General features: G+C 42.1%; 2 protein-coding genes across 2 annotated transcripts in view; both read left to right on the plus strand.

The window, feature by feature from the left end:
- The first annotated feature begins 892 nt into the window (after positions 1–892).
- On the plus strand, positions 893–8,398 carry LOC108902181 (eukaryotic translation initiation factor 5). The gene is made up of 11 exons (XM_018703930.2): positions 893–1,042; positions 2,766–3,045; positions 3,140–3,221; positions 3,335–3,507; positions 3,632–3,743; positions 3,828–3,958; positions 4,801–4,962; positions 5,331–5,492; positions 5,714–5,878; positions 6,678–6,818; positions 7,713–8,398. The coding sequence occupies exons 2-11, from the start codon at positions 2,974–2,976 to the stop codon at positions 7,809–7,811; spliced, it is 1,299 nt and encodes a 432-aa protein (XP_018559446.1). The 5' UTR covers positions 893–1,042; positions 2,766–2,973; the 3' UTR covers positions 7,812–8,398.
- Positions 893–21,925, plus strand: part of LOC108889830 (eukaryotic translation initiation factor 5) — a 37,038-nt gene continuing 16,005 nt past the window's right edge. The window contains exon 1 of the mRNA XM_051077954.1: positions 893–1,042. The gene's annotated coding sequence lies outside the window, so the exon portion shown is untranslated. The remainder of the gene's footprint in view (positions 1,043–21,925) is intronic.

The raw sequence follows: 21,925 nt of genomic DNA on the forward strand, positions 1-21,925 counted from the left end.
TCAATTTTATATTACAACATTATTGTATCACTCTGAGAGATCATGTAAACGGGGTTATAAGACTCCCACAGTTAATACTGTAAAGGAATCGTGCACCACATAAAAAGCAACAAAAGCGGCCGTTTAATTTGAAAAGAATGCCACCTCCGGAAGTGGTTAACTGTTTTGCAGCCGTGAACTTGACATCTCTGGTAAAAGCGCCGTGAGTAGCAGCGTTTCGCAGAACATTCGAGAGGTAAGGTGCGAATTAAAATCATCGCGTTTGACTCGGCTTGTCCTGACGTGGCTTTCACGCCGATGTTCGTATTTTCGCCGAGAAACCGTAGCTAGCTAACCGGGTGTTTAAAAATACTACTTAATCACATTACCCTCAGCGGACCGCGTCGACAGCGCTCGGCTAATGACTGGCTTCGCTTTAGCATCTGGGCTCTGTCTATTTCCTGGAGTTGTAAACGTTATCAGATTTCATGCGGGGCGACACTAACGGCAAATTTGTGTTTAGACGGAGCACTTAGTGGTATCAACACATTTTTAAGAGCGTATATTCAAAGATAATCAGTCAGTATTTTCGGGGTTATTTGGCGATGACACACGTGTAAGGTTAACATTAGCCAGTTAGCTACATTACGGTAAAGCTACGTAATCTAACGGAACATTTGTGGGTTGTTTTGTCATAGTTTCGTTTAGGTGACAGTTATGTGGACGACAAACGGCTGTCACACACCCGGTGATGCTAACGTTAGCAGTTTAGTCCGTTGAATTTGTGTGGGATAAACAATACGCTTTTTTTCCCTCCCCCCCTCCCCCGAAAGGTTCCCCCCGAAAACCCCGAGGACGTTCCAGAAACCCTCCCTCTGTCTCCGAGCCTGGCACCTGCACCGTTTGGACGCTTTCGGGTGTTTGACTGTGCATCTTCGGGAGCCACAAAACCATTAAGAAACCCTGCTGCAATCAATACAACACCAGCAACAGCCATCCTCCACCGTTCACTGCGGCTCTTGGACGATCAGCGTTGTGTTTATGTCTTTGTTTTGCGAAAACGGTGAGTTTCGGGCACAGTCTATGTCCTGGTCTTTTTTGTTTTTTTTTTTAATGTGTGGCGATGTGTGTGGTGCGTGGTTGAATTTTTCCCTGCGTGTGTTGTGCAATATGTCATGTTTTCTGTGCCACTGTATCAAAATGGCGTCTCCCAGTCCCGTCACTCGTGTGCAGTGACTGTATGACGCACTCTGCACCAAGCATCCAGCTAAGCTAGCTAGCCCCCCCTCCTCCTCCTGAAATAGTCTCGACCTCTGCCCTTCTGATTCACCTCAGCTCAGGAATCCACGGTGCCACTGACAGACCAGTTGTGAGTCATTTCATGTGGAATCGTCCTGACATCCTACAGACTGGGGAGTTGGTATTAAAGCCGTCAGCATAGAGAGAGCTGGAGGGGAGGGGGGGGGCTGTTTGGCAGCTGCTAGGCCTCCTGTTTGTGACCTAATAACAAGAGCAGGCCTTATGTGACTAAAGCCAGAGGCCCTCATGTAAGACAAAGGGCTTTTTCTGTACGTATATGGCCACAAAAGCTGGGGAAAGCATCCAGTTTTGTGGCTGGGTTTTATTTTTCCTCTTTGGACTAATCTGCCGAGCTTGCTCGCTCGCTGTCGGATCACATGGATACTTGCTGGATGTGCAGTATTTTCTGGGTGCAGAGGCCCGAGCCCAGCCTTTTTCATATTTGCAATCGGCCTGGCAATGCAGGAATCTATGCTCAGACTTGTTTTTAAGTTGAGAAATATTTGCACAAGGGGCTCTGCAGTATTCCCTCAGCTGCCTCTGAGAGTCTCTGGATCCTGTGTCGACTGTTGTAACCCGGCCCCCGGTCTGGCTAAATAGTGCCAGTCACTTCAGAATCCTCATGCGCCACAGGAATCAGTTTTATTCGGCTCCTGTGGGTTGTGAGCTGTCAGGAGTTCAAACCACTTTCAGTACAAAATAAATGATATAATCAGGGCTGCAGCCGCAATGTAATGATTGATGTGTCTATTTTCTCAACTGTTTGGGTTATAAACTGTCAGACAACAACAAAATCTTTGTCACAGACTCCCCTGAGGTTCAACTGTCTGAGAGTCCACAAAAAACTTAGATGGTTAAGCAAATGTTTCCATTCTGAATTAGAATGGCTGCTTCAACCTGTGAGGTTTTAAGAACTTTTGATTTAAAAAAAAAAAACTTACAAGATAAAAAAAAAAAAGATGAAAAATTCAGTAAAATGTTCTGGAGGTTATTCCCAGAAAACTAACACAGATGCTTCAAATAAAATCCCATCTTGTTTTCATTCTAAGGTAAATGATGAGGGCTGTAAGTAACAGTAATTTTCATTACAGATGAATTGGTTTATTATTTATTTGATTAATGACTCGTGGAGAATTTCCACTACAAGGTGACGTCTTTAACCAACCAGTCTGAAACCAATTCATTCATTTCACTGTGATATAAAAGCAGAGAGAAGCAGCAGATCCTCACAATAGAAAAGCAGAGATCAGAGAGTTTGGTAGTTTTTGTTTGAAAAATGATTAAATCTAAAAATTATCAGACCAGTTTGCAATTAAGTTTTTGTTGATAAACTAATTCAGCTCAGCTCCTTGTACACTTCTATAAACTCCAGCACTAAGTGTTTTGTTGTAGTAATCTGTTTGGTGAAGCTTGTTAGGACACATGAAGTGACTTAAATAATTTTCCTCATTAAATATTGATTGTTTTTTCTCCCTCTCCTCTTTCAGAGCTGTTGCGCAGCCGTTGGAACCTGTGTGGTGGAAATCTAGCCTTCAAGCAAGGAGCTTGCGGCCACAGCGGCACAACGTTTTTCATGTCAGAGACCGAGCACGCTTGCAGTCGTTTATGTCATCCCCTCTTTTCCAGGCAGAAGATCCCGAAAAATCCCCAACCAAGATCCTTTTATCTTACTGATAGTGCTAACATCCAGCCAAAATGTCTGTCAACGTCAACCGCAGCGTGTCAGACCAGTTCTACCGCTACAAGATGCCCCGTCTGATTGCCAAGGTAACGGCACGTTCATCACGCTTTCTATAAATTGTCGTATATGTTTCTGAAGTTACTACAGAAGTGGAAACATGGTGTTTTATTATGTGTCCAGGTTGAAGGCAAAGGGAATGGAATCAAGACAGTTATTGTCAACATGGTTGATGTTGCAAAGGCACTGAACAGGCCTCCAACATGTAAGTAACTGTGTGTAGCATCGTAACAAGTCAGTTTGCACCAAAACACCAGGACGGCTCCTTCTGGCTCCTCCTGCTTTACCTCCTGACGTCGTCTCCGCTCTCCTCCACAGACCCGACCAAGTTTTTTGGTTGTGAACTCGGCGCTCAGACCCAGTTTGATACCAAAAACGACCGTTACATCGTCAACGGATCCCACGAGGCGAACAAGTTGCAGGACATGCTTGATGGGTTCATCAGAAAATTTGTGCTGTGTCCCGAGTGTGACAACCCTGAAACTGATCTGGTAAATGTCTCGCAGCGTCTGGGAGATGAAGTTTTGAAACAATGCTTGGACATTTTATTTTAATTTCATATTTTAAAGCAGCTGCTTTTTAGCTCTAACAGGTTTTTATTCTTCCTCCTCGCAGCATGTCAATCCTAAGAAACAAACCATTGGCACTTCCTGTAAGGCCTGTGGATACCGCGGCATGCTTGACACCAGACACAAACTCTGCACGTTCATCCTCAAAAACCCACCGGGTGAGACTTTGTCCGTCTTGTTGTTGTTGTTAAACGCTGACAGAAGCAGTTCTGGTTGTAACAACAATTATTCTCCTACGGCAGAGAGCAATGAGAGTGGATCCGCATCTGTAAAGAAAGAGAAGGAGAAGAAGAACCGCAAGAAGGACAAGGAGAACGGCTCTGGCAGCGGCGAGGCTGGAAACCATGACAACTTTGACGCCCCCCAGGCTGTGGTGGGTTATCTTACCCCGACAGGTTTCTCCCTCCCTCAGGGACGAGCACTGAGCTGTTCCTCCAGCTTAATATTAACGACCGGACACTTTACACTAAACTGCTGAGTTTAAATAATCTCACCACGCAGTCTCTCAGACACTGTGGCCAGAGTTTAATGACCGAGCTGATCTTTGTTTTAGTCAGGAGTACACAAACCGATTCCAGCGTGACAAAGTCCAGTGCCACTTTAGTTAGTTTCATGAAGTTATTCACATGCTAGTCTCTTCAGCAGGTTACAAACATAGACGCTATTAATTTCCACCATTTTCCACCTAAAACTCTTGTGAAATTCTGTTCTGCTTGTTCAGGTTTCGTGGTTCAGAACCAGTATTTTAAGGAGCAGGCACAGAAACTGTTATAGATTTACTGTGGGGAAACACCGGCCCGTACACTGGGTTCATGGAAAATCAATATCCTTAAGAACTCTGTAGCAATGGCAGTTTGAACTTTATTGATAGACTGATTTTAAATTACATGTATTTCTTCTAATTGAACATATAGCAGGTTCATAAAGATAAGACAGAACTTTATAAATCCTGAAACCTGAACGTGTTCATTCTGAGTTTCCTTTTCCTCAGAGCCGTCAAACAGATCAGGTTCACAAAGATTCACTCGAGTTTGAAGTGTCTGCAGTCGTCTTTGTGCCTGTGAAGGAATTTAACTTTTTAGTTTTATAGTTTCTGTTAGATGCTGGAGACGTCTGCTCTTCCAACATCTCTCAGTGGAAAACTAAAACATGTATTTCTCTGTACCCTCGCCTCTTTATTTCCTCTCACCGTCTCTCTGTGTGTCTGTTCGTCAGGACGGAGACGACGACGACGAGGACTGGGCGGAGGAGACTACAGAGGAGGCGCAGCGGAGGCGAATGGAGGAGATCAGCGACCACGCTAAGAACCTGACGCTCAGCGAGGACCTGGAGAAACCCCTGGAGGAGAGGGTCAACCTGTTCTACAACTTTGTCAAAGTAAGAATCTGACTGCTGTTTATCTGTTCTCTAATGTCACATTCTGCTGTAATGATGGACACAACCAGAGGGTTAATATGAGGATCCTTGAAGAAGCTCATTGTTCTCATTATAGATTCATTTATCAGTTATCATCCTGATCGATCAGTCCTCCATCTGTAAAATGATAAATGACTAAAAACTGTATCTATGTTTTTTAAATCTGCCTTTCCTGTGTTTTTTTAAATCTCCATGTTTAATGAAATACTGATGTATATTTAATAATATGCTCATTAAATTTCTTTTTACTGAGAACGTTGTGTTATTGGGAATATGAGGAGAAGTGTAAATGTTTGTAAAAAATAAACCGGTTTTCTTTCCTCCTCTAGCAAAAGAAGGAGAGTGGAACCATCGACGGAGCTGATAAGGAGATCTTGGCGGAGGCAGAGCGTCTGGATGTGAAGGCCATGGGCCCCCTCATCCTCAGCGAGCTGCTCTTCAACGAGAACATCCGCGACCAGATCAAGAAGTACAAACGCCACTTCCTGCGAGTAAGTTGAACGATGCGTGACTGAGAGTTTCAGCTGTCTTTATTTTTGGGCTCAGATGTGATGAAAACTGAAGCTTCAGAGGAAATTTGCTGAAATGATTTTCATGATTTTCTTTCCAGCGCCTCTGAACGTTTCTGTGGATCAAACTTTAACATCAGATTTTATATTTTTCCATCTTCTCCTGACTGTTTTTTTTTTTTTCTGGTTTAATTTCCCCTCAGTTCTGCCACAACAACAAGAAGGCCCAGAAGTATCTGTTGGGAGGCTTCGAGTGTGTCGTGAAGCTGCATCAGGTCCAGCTGCTGCCACGAGTTCCCATCATCCTCAAAGACCTGTACGACGCTGACCTGCTGGAGGAGGACGTCATCTTCGCCTGGGCAGAGAAGGTAAGAGTGTTGGAGTGTGTGTAGTAGCAGCCATGATGCTATGAGTACATTTTTAAAGGGACACAAACTTTAAAAAGCTACTTTAGTATCAGTTCAGTATTAGTTTGAAAGTTAAACCAGATTTAAACATTTAATACTAAAATTCAGATTTGTAACGACTGATAAAAGCTACGAACGCCCCAGTTATTTCAGTTTTTATTGACATTTAAGCAGCTCAAGTCAAGGGAATAACTTTAGGTTCAGGATCTTAGTTTTCCTGCAGCAGTGGAAGTAAATGAAGCCTTGAGAGCTGAATGCAAAACAAGACGGTGTTACTTCTCCCTCTGATGCATTAATAGGACAATATTCTACTGCAGGGTGTAGAGCTGTAGGTTTGTATCAGTGATGAGGAAAAAGGAATAATAAAGTAAAAAATACAAATCTGCACTGCAGCTGAACAACACCTGAGAGGAGGAGAAAGATGTCTTTGTTTTTCAGTGTATTTCATTGTGTAAAAAAACATTTAATTCTGTTTCATTTGTTATCAAAACAAAAAACGGACTTAATGTGAAACTAATTGTTCTAAACAGTAAGTTAGCAGAGCTCACTGCTGTTGATGTGAGCAGCAGCCATCTTTGAATCTCAAATTAGCTGTTGATAGAAGACAGGCGATGAAATCACCAGCACTAATAATGAGGGTTAAACATGTCGTGCTTGGATTATCTCTGTCATTAAATTACAGTCCAGCACTAAATGAGATTGTCATATTTAATCCCAGCTGTTTCCAGACTGACCCACCGACTTTGTTTTTCTCCTCCAGGTTTCTAAGAAATACGTCTCTAAGGAACTTGCCAAAGAGATCCACGCCAAGGCCGCGCCCTTCGTCAAATGGCTGAAGGAGGCGGAGGAGGAGAGCGAGGGCAGCGAGGAGGAGGAGGAGGAAGATGATGAGAACGTAGAGGTAGATTTCCTTTTAAAAAGTCTCCTCTCTCATTTTCTTTATTTTGAATATTTGCAGGTTTTCCTCATTTTCTGTCACAGAGGGATAAAAGTTCAATTCACCGACTTCAGCTCTCAGGGTTTCTGAGCATTGATTTATGATTGTAATACTAATTAAATAATAATAGAAAAGAAATGATGGAACTGTAGTAGATAATGAAAATAAGCTCGTTACAGATATGTGGTAATTGTGCAAATATTTAAGTGTCCAGAGCTGAAGGAGTCGATCTGATAACATCTGAATTAGTTATTTTATCTGTATAATGTTACAGTCACACCCTAAACTGCCCCACCCATTTTTAATAAGCCACGTTTTTTAAGAACTGAACAGCAGCCAAACTGTTGATGTTAATTATTAAATTACGCTGCGTCCCATTTACATCAGAGGTCAGTGGTTGGAACAGGGAGTCAGAAAAACAAGTTAAAGAAAGTTAAAGAAAAATCCGCTCCACCTGAAGAACACCTCAGCTGTTAACATTAGATTTTAAATTTGATTTGAAATTTCTGAGAACACCTGAAGGCACCATTACAGCCAAATAATTACAGGTGAATAATACTAAGCCTGCAGGTAATTAATCTGTAACTTGTCACCACTTTTATTAACTTTATTACAAGAGATGAAGGGAAATACTTTGTCCCAGCTCGCCCTCTGATGTTAAGTAAAGTAATCAAAGTAATCGTGCAGTTACATGTGTTAAAACAACATGAATAAATTCACAGATGTCCTTTGTAAAGTCATTTTTAAGGCAACGTGGCCCCGATCGGTGTCAGTAAAACGTCGTCGCTGTTGTCGTCTCCAACGTCTCGATCCTGTTTTGTGCTGTGCAGCTGAGTCGATGGTGTTTTCTGTCCTCAGGTGGTGTACTCATCCTCCGCCCGCGAGCTCAAAGTGGAGACTGTGAAACCAGACACGCCTGAAAAAGAAGAGGACGACATTGACATTGATGCGATCTGAGAGACTCAGATGATGATGATGCTTTTCTTGTGTTGTGGCTTTGACTCACGATGCCCTGTACGACCTAAATGGCTGGCCTTTCCCTCCCTCTACGACCTGCCCCCCCCTCCTTCCCACAATCCTCCTCTGCTTCGTGGCATGACTTAACATAGCGCTTTACTTGCTGCACATTAACTCTGTAATTTTGAGATCGATTCAGTTGATGAAATGAAGTTGTTTGGGGATTTTAATCATGGGTGTTCTGGGGATCATTTTGACTGCACATTTTGTTTTTGTTTGTTTTTTTTTTTTTGGTCCCTGTATTTTTCCAGTCAATAAAGAATGAATGTTTTGCTATCCACCACACTCGATCGTTCACTTTGTGACAGTCAGTCTGAGAAGTTGGATTAAACTTTATTTATTGGGAAGTTAAAAATACAAATGAATTAACAAATTACAGCTGAAATAACTGGTTTAAATTAATCATCAACAATTCTGACATTTGACTAAATCATTTGAAAGCAAAACGGCCAAAACAAATTACTAGTTTCAGATTTTTTAATGTGAATATTTGCTGATTTTCTTCGATATTAAACTGAATAAATTTGTGTTTTGGAGTCTTTGTTGGACAGAAACAAGTAGAATAAGAATTTAATCAAGAATGACTTAATATGTAATCTTTTAATAGCATAGTTGTATTTTTCACCTCAAAAAAAGGAGACATGACAGGTCAGTTATCTTTATCTTTCGTTATATTCAAGACAATATTTGTAGATAAGTTGTGAAATTCAGTATTGGATTCATCTATAAGTCACGATCTTAAACAGTTTTTACCTCCAATAATCAAATTTTACTTCATGTGTCTCTAAAAACAAAAATGGTAGAAATACTTTGGGTTGAATTTATTTTATTATTAGTTGATATCAGTACAACAGCCCCTCTCACTGGAGCCCACTGGAAAAACTACAGTAATTAGGGCCCGAGCAACGAGTTGCGTGGGCCCAACGGGGCCATGCAACGAGTTGCAAGGACCCTCTTGTTTTCGTTCGGTTTATTATTATTAGGGCCCGAGCAACGAGTTGCGTGGGCCCAACGGGGCCATGCAACGAGTTGCAAGGACCCTCTTGTTTTCGGTCGGTTTATTATTATTAGGGCCCGAGCAACGAGTTGCGTGGGCCCAACGGGGCCATGCAACGAGTTGCAAGGACCCTCTTGTTTTCGTTCGGTTTATTATTATTAGGGCCCGAGCAACGAGTTGCGTGGGCCCAACGGGGCCATGCAACGAGTTGCAAGGACCCTCTTGTTTTCGGTCTGTTTATTATTATTATTATTAGGGCCCGAGCAACGAGTTGCATGGGCCCAACGGGGCCATGCAACGAGTTGCAAGGACCCTCTTGTTTTCGGTCTGTTTATTATTATTATTATTATTATTATTAGGGCCCGAGCAACGAGTTGCGTGGGCCCAACGGGGCCATGCAACGAGTTGCAAGGACCCTCTTGTTTTCGGTCTGTTTATTATTATTATTATTATTATTATTATTATTATTATTATTTTTTTTCTTCTTTTTCCGCCTCTTAGATCGGCTTTTTGAGGGCCTTAACATGCGTGAAAACTTACCAAAATTTGCAGACGCGTCAGGCACGGCGAAAAATTTAATAATTTAGGGGTCTTGAGCATGGGCGTGGTAAAATGCCCTCGGTAGCGCCACCTACATTTTTAAACGGAACAGCCCCTCAAGCCCGTTGCGCCTAAAAATCTGAAAATCTGCACACATATGTAACATCCCATGACGCACCAAAAAGTCTCTTGGAGCCATATTCTAAACCCAACAGAAAGTATTTTTATTTTGACCGGAAGGTGAAAAAATTGTGTGTTTTTGGCCATTTCCAGGGGTCGCTTGAACGCGAACTAGTCCTAGACGCATTATCCCATTGACTTCAAAACTTAATAGTATGTTCTTAAGACATAGACGATGTTAAATTGCGGCAGATTTTGAGTTTTTGTTGAAGGGCGTGGAAGTTATGGCCCCTCAAAGTTCGATTACTCGCCACGAAACAGGAAGTTGCTTTATTTTTGCTATATTTCGGCCATACTTTGTCCAAACTGCATCAAACTTTACAGGATTGTTAATGGTACCTATCTGCACACATCCATATGTCAATATTCATACAATTGTTGTAGCGCCACCTATTTATAGCAGGAAATGACATATTTTATAGTGTGATGTCCAGTTTCTAGACGGGTGACCAGATTCACTTCAAATGTTGTCAGCCCCTCCTTGACAATTTTTGGAAGAAGTCCTCCGAAAATTGTGAGTTTGGGTCGAAGCGTGTGCCGGTTCTGGCCCGTCAAAGTTCGGAAACCCAACTTCCTGTTTGAAACCTCAGATTTTGGGGTAACTTCCTGTTGCGACTCTCTACTTTATCCTACAGATGGAGCCATTGTATTACTCTTTGATGGGTTTTTGGAAGGGGGTCTCTGTGTGTGTGTGTCTGTGTGTGTGTGTTTGAGGGGGGAGGGGAAGAGGAGTTGATTGAGTCTGTGAGAAGCTGCCACAGGGAGGTTACAGTCAGGAGAGCCAAGAGCTGTCACAGATGATGAGCTCTGAAAAATATTATCACAGAAAATAATTAGCATAAAAGCTTTTATTTTAAATTTGTTGCAACAAATTCAGGTTTCTTACAGCATTTTCCTTATTGAAAACTAAATTCTACCTGAAATGTATCAATAAAAATCTTCTTTTGCAGTTAATGTCACCAGTTTATAGTTTAGTTTTAATAGCATTCCCTGTCACTGATGTGCCTTTAATTATCGGTTCTATCAGGGATCATTTATGTGTTTATCTTACGGGGGTGAGCCACCTCACAGGTTGGTTATATTACCTGTTGACCTCAGCTCAGTGAGCTAAGACAATGTTTAATGCAGTGTTTTTTCTGATATGAAAATGGATATTATTCAGCACATCTAACCTCAGCAGGCCCCTCTTCAGAAACTCATATCTGCAGATGTCAAAGCTGGCTCAAACGTTGTCCACAGTCTCATGACATGTTTAACACGAAGCACAGCACGCTGGTTAAGCTCATGGCAAACTGTTACTAACAGCTAAAATGAAAGCTTGTCTGTATGTAGTCTAACTGGTTAGTTTGTCACTAATCTCCAAATTTTGCAAATTGCTATAAACTTCACTCTCTTAAACCAGTAACAGTCTGAGCTGGACTGATAGGGGTCTGTATGGATAAAGATAAAATCCTAATGATACCCATCCCTACAGCTGGTTAGTGGCTTCGCCCTGACTTTAGGCAGATGAGATATTCACTGTTCAAATAACTTCATTATAACCCTTGTTTAAGCATAAATGATTTATATATGCACCCAATAACAGAACTTGCAAAAAAATGCTTTTGCTCAAAGCTCAAAGCTTGTAAACTCAAGTTAAAACTGAGTTTTATCTCCTTTTGGGAGGGGGTATCTGTGTGTGTGTGTGTGTGTTTGTGTTTGTGTTTGTGTTTGAGGGGGGAGGGGAAGAGGAGTTGATTGAGTCTGTGAGAAGCTGCCACAGAGAGGTTACAGTCAGGAGAGCCAAGAGCTGTCACAGATGATGAGCTCTGAAAAATATTATCACAGAAAATAATTAGCATAAAAGCTTTTATTTTAAATTTTTACATCTCGGAAGTGTGAACTGTTACGCCAGCGTGTGCCCTGCGACCTGCGTTGACCCCGCGGTTGCCGGGGTCCCGCGGTCGCCGCTCCCCGACGGGCGCCGGGTGCGAGGGCCCGTTCAACGCTGCTCGCAGCTTTAATTATTATTATTATTATTTTTTTCTTCTTTTTCCGCCTCTTTGATCGCCTTTTGAGGGCCTTAAAATGCGTCAAAACTCCTGAAAATTTGCAGACGCGTCAGGCACGGCGAAAAATTTAAGAATTTAGGGGTCTTGAGCATGGGTGTGGCAAAATGGCCTCGGTAGCGCCACCTACATTTTTAACGGAACAGCCCCTCAAGCCCGTTGCGCCTAAAAATCTGAAAATCTGCACACATATGTAACATCCCATGACGCACCAAAAAGTCTCTTGGAGCCATATTCTAAACCCAACAGAAAGTATTTTTATTTTGACCGGAAGGTGAAAAAATTGTGTGTTTTTGGCCATTTCCAGGGGTCGCTTGAACGCGAACTAGTCCTAGACGCATTATCCGATTGACTTCAAAATTTGATAATTTGTTCTTAAGACATAGACGAAGTTAAATTGCAAAAGTTTCGGACTTTTCATTGAAGGGCGTGGAAGTTATGGCCCCTCAAAGTTCGATCACTCGCCACAAAACAGGAAGTTGCTTTAAATTTGCTATATTTCGGCCATACTTTGTCCAAACTGCATCAAACTTTACAGGATTGTTAATGGTACCTATCTGCACACATCCATATGTCAATATTCATACAATTGTTGTAGCACCACCTATTTATAGCAGGAAATGACATATTTTATAGTGTGATGTCCAGTTTCTAGACGGGTGACCAGATTCACTTCAAATGTTGTCAGGACAGACTTAAGGATTTTTGGAAGACTGGCTCCGAAAATTGTGAGTTTGGGTCGAAGCGTGTGCCGGTTCTGGCCCGTCAAAGTTCGGAAACCCAACTTCCTGTTTGAAACCTCAGATTTTGGGGTAACTTCCTGTTGCGACTCTCTACTTTATCCTACAGATGGAGCCATTGTATTACTCTTTGATGGGTTTTTGGAAGGGGGTCTCTGTGTGTGTGTGTCTGTGTGTGTCTGAGGGGGGAGGGGAAGAGGAGTTGATTGTGTCTGTGAGAAGCTGCCACAGGGAGGTTACAGTCAATAGAGCCATGATCTGTCACAGATGATGAGCTCTGAATAATATTATCACAGAAAATAATTAGCATAAAAGCTTTTATTTAAAATTTTTACATCTGGGAAGTGTGAACTGTTACGCCAGCGTGTGCCCTGCGACCTGCGTTGACCCCGCGGTTGCCGGGGTCCCGCGGTCGCCGCTCCCCCGACGGACGCCGGGTGCGAGGGCCCGTTCAACGCTGCTCGCAGCTTTAATTATTATTATTATTATTATTTTTTTTTCTTCTTTTTCCGCCTCTTAGATCGGCTTTTTGAGGGCCTTAACATGCGTGAAAACTTACCAAAATTTGCAGACGCGTCAGGCACGGCGAAAAATTTAATAATTTAGGGGTCTTGAGCATGGGCGTGGTAAAATGCCCTCGGTAGCGCCACCTACATTTTTAAACGGAACAGCCCCTCAAGCCCGTTGCGCCTAAAAATCTGAAAATCTGCACACATATGTAACATCCCATGACGCACCAAAAAGTCTCTTGGAGCCATATTCTAAACCCAACAGAAAGTATTTTTATTTTGACCGGAAGGTGAAAAAATTGTGTGTTTTTGGCCATTTCCAGGGGTCGCTTGAACGCGAACTAGTCCTAGACGCATTATCCCATTGACTTCAAAACTTAATAGTATGTTCTTAAGACATAGACGATGTTAAATTGCGGCAGATTTTGAGTTTTTGTTGAAGGGCGTGGAAGTTATGGCCCCTCAAAGTTCGATTACTCGCCACGAAACAGGAAGTTGCTTTATTTTTGCTATATTTCGGCCATACTTTGTCCAAACTGCATCAAACTTTACAGGATTGTTAATGGTACCTATCTGCACACATCCATATGTCAATATTCATACAATTGTTGTAGCGCCACCTATTTATAGCAGGAAATGACATATTTTATAGTGTGATGTCCAGTTTCTAGACGGGTGACCAGATTCACTTCAAATGTTGTCAGCCCCTCCTTGACAATTTTTGGAAGAAGTCCTCCGAAAATTGTGAGTTTTGGGTCGAAGCGTGTGCCTGGTTCTGGCCCGTCAAAGTTCAGGAAACCCAACTTCCTGTTTGAAACCTCAGATTTTGGGGTAACTTCCTGTTGCGACTCTCTACTTTATCCTACAGATGGAGCCATTGTATTACTCTTTGATGGGTTTTTGGAAGGGGGTCTCTGTGTGTGTGTGTCTGTGTGTGTGTCTGAGGGGGGAGGGGAAGAGGAGTTGATTGAGTCTGTGAGAAGCTGCCACAGGGAGGTTACAGTCAAGAGAGCCATGAGCTGTCACAGATGATGAGCTCTGAAAAATATTATCACAGAAAATAATTAGCATAAAAGCTTTTATTTTAAATTTGTTGCAACAAATTCAGGTTTCTTACAGCAGTTTTCCCTTATTGAAAACTAAATTCTACCTGAAATGTATCAATAAAAATCTTCTTTTGCAGTTAATGTCACCAGTTTATAGTTTAGTTTTAATAGCATTCCCTGTCACTGATGTGCCTTTAATTATCGGTTCTATCAGGGATCATTTATGTGTTTATCTTACGGGGGTGAGCCACCTCACAGGTTGGTTATATTACCTGTTGACCTCAGCTCAGTGAGCTAAGACAATGTTTAATGCAGTGTTTTTTCTGATATGAAAATGGATATTATTCAGCACATCTAACCTCAGCAGGCCCCTCTTCAGAAACTCATATCTGCAGATGTCAAAGCTGGCTCAAAAAATTAAACTGGCTTCAAATTAATTTGAAGGAATTGTAGGTTATTTTGAATTCATGTAATCTTACCATATGTCTCCCCTTGACCAAAGTCTTTACAGTTTGGTTTTGATCAGTTAGGAAATTTCACAAGGGGTCAGCTGATATTTTCATGTTACACAGTGTACGGCGACAGGAAAAGTGCACGTCTACATCCACCGGCGTCGAGGTGAACCAGCTGAATATAAGCCACTCAAGTTGACGACAAGTGCATTGAAAAGTAAAAGCTGCTGGCCTTTACCTTTTCTTTGTAAAAGCGCCTGTTCGGCCAGTAGTTAGTAAAGTAATATTTTCAGCGTTGTCCACAGTCTCATGACATGTTTAACACGAAGCACAGCACGCTGGTTAAGCTCATGGCAAACTGTTACTAACAGCTAAAATGAAAGCTTGTCTGTATGTAGTCTAACTGGTTAGTTTGTCACTAATCTCCAAATTTTGCAAATTGCTATAAACTTCACTCTCTTAAACCAGTAACAGTCTGAGCTGGACTGATAGGGGTCTGTATGGATAAAGATAAAATCCTAATGATACCCATCCCTACAGCTGGTTAGTGGCTTCGCCCTGACTTTAGGCAGATGAGATATTCACTGTTCAAATAACTTCATTATAAGCCTTGTTTAAGCACAAATGATTTATATATGCACCCAATAACAGAACTTAAAAAAAATGCTTTTGCTCAAAGCTCAAAGCTTGTAAAGTCAAGTTAAAACTGAGTTTTATCTCCTTTTGGGAGGGGGTATCTGTGTGTGTGTGTGTGTGTGTGTTTGTGTTTGTGTTTGAGGGGGGAGGGGAAGAGGAGTTGATTGAGTCTGTGAGAAGCTGCCACAGGGAGGTTACAGTCAAGAGAGCCAAGAGCTGTCACAGATGATGAGCTCTGAAAAATATTATCACAGAAAATACTTAGCATAAAAGCTTTTATTTAAAATTTTAACATCTGGGAAGTGTGAACTGTTACGCCAGCGTGTGCCCTGCGACCTGCGTTGACCCCGCGGTTGCCGGGGTCCCGCGGTCGCCGCTCCCCCGACGGGCGCCGGGTGCGAGGGCCCGTTCAACGCTGCTCGCAGCTTTAATTATTATTATTAGGGCCCGAGCAACGAGTTGCGTGGGCCCAACGGGGCCATGCAACGAGTTGCAAGGACCCTCTTGTTTTCGGTCTGTTTATTATTATTATTATTATTATTATTATTATTATTATTATTTTTTTTCTTCTTTTTCCGCCTCTTAGATCGGCTTTTTGAGGGCCTTAACATGCGTGAAAACTTACCAAAATTTGCAGACGCGTCAGGCACGGCGAAAAATTTAATAATTTAGGGGTCTTGAGCATGGGCGTGGTAAAATGCCCTCGGTAGCGCCACCTACATTTTTAAACGGAACAGCCCCTCAAGCCCGTTGCGCCTAAAAATCTGAAAATCTGCACACATATGTAACATCCCATGACGCACCAAAAAGTCTCTTGGAGCCATATTCTAAACCCAACAGAAAGTATTTTTATTTTGACCGGAAGGTGAAAAAATTGTGTGTTTTTGGCCATTTCCAGGGGTCGCTTGAACGCGAACTAGTCCTAGACGCATTATCCCATTGACTTCAAAACTTAATAGTATGTTCTTAAGACATAGACGATGTTAAATTGCGGCAGATTTTGAGTTTTTGTTGAAGGGCGTGGAAGTTATGGCCCCTCAAAGTTCGATTACTCGCCACGAAACAGGAAGTTGCTTTATTTTTGCTATATTTCGGCCATACTTTGTCCAAACTGCATCAAACTTTACAGGATTGTTAATGGTACCTATCTGCACACATCCATATGTCAATATTCATACAATTGTTGTAGCGCCACCTATTTATAGCAGGAAATGACATATTTTATAGTGTGATGTCCAGTTTCTAGACGGGTGACCAGATTCACTTCAAATGTTGTCAGCCCCTCCTTGACAATTTTTGGAAGAAGTCCTCCGAAAATTGTGAGTTTGGGTCGAAGCGTGTGCCGGTTCTGGCCCGTCAAAGTTCGGAAACCCAACTTCCTGTTTGAAACCTCAGATTTTGGGGTAACTTCCTGTTGCGACTCTCTACTTTATCCTACAGATGGAGCCATTGTATTACTCTTTGATGGGTTTTTGGAAGGGGGTCTCTGTGTGTGTGTGTCTGTGTGTGTGTGTTTGAGGGGGGAGGGGAAGAGGAGTTGATTGAGTCTGTGAGAAGCTGCCACAGGGAGGTTACAGTCAGGAGAGCCAAGAGCTGTCACAGATGATGAGCTCTGAAAAATATTATCACAGAAAATAATTAGCATAAAAGCTTTTATTTTAAATTTGTTGCAACAAATTCAGGTTTCTTACAGCATTTTCCTTATTGAAAACTAAATTCTACCTGAAATGTATCAATAAAAATCTTCTTTTGCAGTTAATGTCACCAGTTTATAGTTTAGTTTTAATAGCATTCCCTGTCACTGATGTGCCTTTAATTATCGGTTCTATCAGGGATCATTTATGTGTTTATCTTACGGGGGTGAGCCACCTCACAGGTTGGTTATATTACCTGTTGACCTCAGCTCAGTGAGCTAAGACAATGTTTAATGCAGTGTTTTTTCTGATATGAAAATGGATATTATTCAGCACATCTAACCTCAGCAGGCCCCTCTTCAGAAACTCATATCTGCAGATGTCAAAGCTGGCTCAAAAAATTAAACTGGCTTCAAACATGTAATCTTACCATATGTCTCCCCTTGACCAAAGTCTCAGTTTGGTTTTGATCAGTTAGGAAATTTCACAAGGGGTCGCTGATTTTTTGTTACTCAGTGTACGGCGACAGGAAAAGTGCACAGGCGTCGAGGTGAACCAGCTGAATATAAGCCACTCAAGTTGACGACAAGTGCATTGAAAAGTAAAAGCTGCTGGCCTTTACCTTTTCTTTGTAAAGCGCCTGTTAGTAGTTAGTAAAGTAATATTTTCAGCGTTGTCCACAGTCTCATGACATGTTTAACAGGAAGCACAGCACGCTGGTTAAGCTCATGGCAAACTGTTACTAACAGCTAAAATGAAAGCTTGTCTGTATGTAGTCTAACTGGTTAGTTTGTCACTAATCTCCAAATTTTGCAAATTGCTATAAACTTCACTCTCTTAAACCAGTAACAGTCTGAGCTGGACTGATAGGAGTCTGTATGGATAAAGATAAAATCCTAATGATACCCATCCCTACAGCTGGTTAGTGGCTTCGCCCTGACTTTAGGCAGATGAGATATTCACTGTTCAAATAACTTCATTATAACCCTTGTTTAAGCATAAATGATTTATATATGCACCCAATAACAGAACTTGCAAAAAAATGCTTTTGCTCAAAGCTCAAAGCTTGTAAACTCAAGTTAAAACTGAGTTTTATCTCCTTTTGGGAGGGGGTATCTGTGTGTGTGTGTGTGTTTGTGTTTGTGTTTGAGGGGGGAGGGGAAGAGGAGTTGATTGAGTCTGTGAGAAGCTGCCACAGAGAGGTTACAGTCAGGAGAGCCATGAGCTGTCACAGATGATGAGCTCTGAAAAATATTATCACAGAAAATAATTAGCATAAAAGCTTTTATTTAAAATTTTTACATCTCGGAAGTGTGAACTGTTACGCCAGCGTGTGCCCTGCGACCTGCGTTGACCCCGCGGTTGCCGGGGTCCCGCGGTCGCCGCTCCCCCGACGGGCGCCAGGTGCGAGGGCCCGTTCAACGCTGCTCGCAGCTTTAATTATTATTATTATTATTTTTTTTCTTCTTTTTCCGCCTCTTAGATCGGCTTTTTGAGGGCCTTAACATGCGTGAAAACTTACCAAAATTTGCAGACGCGTCAGGCACGGCGAAAAATTTAATAATTTAGGGGTCTTGAGCATGGGCGTGGTAAAATGCCCTCGGTAGCGCCACCTACATTTTTAAACGGAACAGCCCCTCAAGCCCGTTGCGCCTAAAAATCTGAAAATCTGCACACATATGTAACATCCCATGACGCACCAAAAAGTCTCTTGGAGCCATATTCTAAACCCAACAGAAAGTATTTTTATTTTGACCGGAAGGTGAAAAAATTGTGTGTTTTTGGCCATTTCCAGGGGTCGCTTGAACGCGAACTAGTCCTAGACGCATTATCCCATTGACTTCAAAACTTAATAGTATGTTCTTAAGACATAGACGATGTTAAATTGCGGCAGATTTTGAGTTTTTGTTGAAGGGCGTGGAAGTTATGGCCCCTCAAAGTTCGATTACTCGCCACGAAACAGGAAGTTGCTTTATTTTTGCTATATTTCGGCCATACTTTGTCCAAACTGCATCAAACTTTACAGGATTGTTAATGGTACCTATCTGCACACATCCATATGTCAATATTCATACAATTGTTGTAGCGCCACCTATTTATAGCAGGAAATGACATATTTTATAGTGTGATGTCCAGTTTCTAGACGGGTGACCAGATTCACTTCAAATGTTGTCAGCCCCTCCTTGACAATTTTTGGAAGAAGTCCTCCGAAAATTGTGAGTTTGGGTCGAAGCGTGTGCCGGTTCTGGCCCGTCAAAGTTCGGAAACCCAACTTCCTGTTTGAAACCTCAGATTTTGGGGTAACTTCCTGTTGCGACTCTCTACTTTATCCTACAGATGGAGCCATTGTATTACTCTTTGATGGGTTTTTGGAAGGGGGTCTCTGTGTGTGTGTGTCTGTGTGTGTGTGTTTGAGGGGGGAGGGGAAGAGGAGTTGATTGAGTCTGTGAGAAGCTGCCACAGGGAGGTTACAGTCAGGAGAGCCAAGAGCTGTCACAGATGATGAGCTCTGAAAAATATTATCACAGAAAATAATTAGCATAAAAGCTTTTATTTTAAATTTGTTGCAACAAATTCAGGTTTCTTACAGCATTTTCCTTATTGAAAACTAAATTCTACCTGAAATGTATCAATAAAAATCTTCTTTTGCAGTTAATGTCACCAGTTTATAGTTTAGTTTTAATAGCATTCCCTGTTACTGATGTGCCTTTAATTATCGGTTCTATCAGGGATCATTTATGTGTTTATCTTACGGGGGGTGAGCCACCTCACAGGTTGGTTATATTACCTGTTGACCTCAGCTCAGTGAGCTAAGACAATGTTTAATGCAGTGTTTTTTCTGATATGAAAATGGATATTATTCAGCACATCTAACCTCAGCAGGCCCCTCTTCAGAAACTCATATCTGCAGATGTCAAAGCTGGCTCAAACGTTGTCCACAGTCTCATGACATGTTTAACACGAAGCACAGCACGCTGGTTAAGCTCATGGCAAACTGTTACTAACAGCTAAAATGAAAGCTTGTCTGTATGTAGTCTAACTGGTTAGTTTGTCACTAATCTCCAAATTTTGCAAATTGCTATAAACTTCACTCTCTTAAACCAGTAACAGTCTGAGCTGGACTGATAGGGGTCTGTATGGATAAAGATAAAATCCTAATGATACCCATCCCTACAGCTGGTTAGTGGCTTCGCCCTGACTTTAGGCAGATGAGATATTCACTGTTCAAATAACTTCATTATAACCCTTGTTTAAGCATAAATGATTTATATATGCACCCAATAACAGAACTTGCAAAAAAATGCTTTGCTCAAAGCTCAAAGCTTGTAAACTCAAGTTAAAACTGAGTTTTATCTCCTTTTGGGAGGGGGTATCTGTGTGTGTGTGTGTGTGTTTGTGTTTGTGTTTGTGTTTGAGGGGGGAGGGGAAGAGGAGTTGATTGAGTCTGTGAGAAGCTGCCCACAGAGAGGTTACAGTCAGGAGAGCCAAGAGCTGTCACAGATGATGAGCTCTGAAAAATATTATCACAGAAAATAATTAGCATAAAAGCTTTTATTTAAAATTTTTACATCTCGGAAGTGTGAACTGTTACGCCAGCGTGTGCCCTGCGACCTGCGTTGACCCCGCGGTTGCCGGGGTCCCGCGGTCGCCGCTCCCCCGACGGGCGCCGGGTGCGAGGGCCCGTTCAACGCTGCTCGCAGCTTTAATTATTATTATTATTATTATTTTTTTTTTCTTCTTTTTCCGCCTCTTTGATCGCCTTTTTGAGGGCCTTAAAATGCGTCAAAACTCCTGAAAATTTGCAGACGCGTCAGGCACGGCGAAAAATTTAAGAATTTAGGGGTCTTGAGCATGGGTGTGGCAAAATGGCCTCGGTAGCGCCACCTACATTTTTAACGGAACAGCCCCTCAAGCCCGTTGCGCCTAAAAATCTGAAAATCTGCACACATATGTAACATCCCATGACGCACCAAAAAGTCTCTTGGAGCCATATTCTAAACCCAACAGAAAGTATTTTTATTTTGACCGGAAGGTGAAAAAATTGTGTGTTTTTGGCCATTTCCAGGGGTCGCTTGAACGCGAACTAGTCCTAGACGCATTATCCGATTGACTTCAAAATTTGATAATTTGTTCTTAAGACATAGACGAAGTTAAATTGCAAAAGTTTCGGACTTTTCATTGAAGGGCGTGGAAGTTATGGCCCCTCAAAGTTCGATCACTCGCCACAAAACAGGAAGTTGCTTTAAATTTGCTATATTTCGGCCATACTTTGTCCAAACTGCATCAAACTTTACAGGATTGTTAATGGTACCTATCTGCACACATCCATATGTCAATATTCATACAATTGTTGTAGCACCACCTATTTATAGCAGGAAATGACATATTTTATAGTGTGATGTCCAGTTTCTAGACGGGTGACCAGATTCACTTCAAATGTTGTCAGGACAGACTTAAGGATTTTTGGAAGACTGGCTCCGAAAATTGTGAGTTTGGGTCGAAGCGTGTGCCGGTTCTGGCCCGTCAAAGTTCGGAAACCCAACTTCCTGTTTGAAACCTCAGATTTTGGGGTAACTTCCTGTTGCGACTCTCTACTTTATCCTACAGATGGAGCCATTGTATTACTCTTTGATGGGTTTTTGGAAGGGGTCTCTGTGTGTGTGTGTCTGTGTGTGTCTGAGGGGGAGGGGAAGAGGAGTTGATTGTGTCTGTGAGAAGCTGCCACAGGGAGGTTACAGTCAATAGAGCCATGATCTGTCACAGATGATGAGCTCTGAATAATATTATCACAGAAAATAATTAGCATAAAAGCTTTTATTTAAAATTTTTACATCTGGGAAGTGTGAACTGTTACGCCAGCGTGTGCCCTGCGACCTGCGTTGACCCCGCGGTTGCCGGGGTCCCGCGGTCGCCGCTCCCCGACGGACGCCGGTGCGAGGGCCCGTTCAACGCTGCTCGCAGCTTTAATTATTATTATTATTATTATTATTTTTTTTCTTCTTTTTCCGCCTCTTAGATCGCTTTTTGAGGCCTTAACATGCGTGAAAACTCCAAAATTTTGCAGACGCGTCAGGCACGGCGAAAAATTTAAATTTAGGGGTCTTGAGCATGGGTGTGGTAAAATGGCCTCGTAGCGCCACCTACATTTTTAAACGGAACAGCCCCTCAAGCCCGTTGCGCCTAAAAATCTGAAAATCTGCACACATATGTAACATCCCATGACGCACCAAAAAGTCTCTTGGAGCCATATTCTAAACCCAACAGAAAGTAT

This window comes from Lates calcarifer, linkage group LG19 (assembly GCF_001640805.2).
Source record: "Lates calcarifer isolate ASB-BC8 linkage group LG19, TLL_Latcal_v3, whole genome shotgun sequence".
NCBI lineage: Eukaryota > Metazoa > Chordata > Actinopteri > Centropomidae > Lates > Lates calcarifer.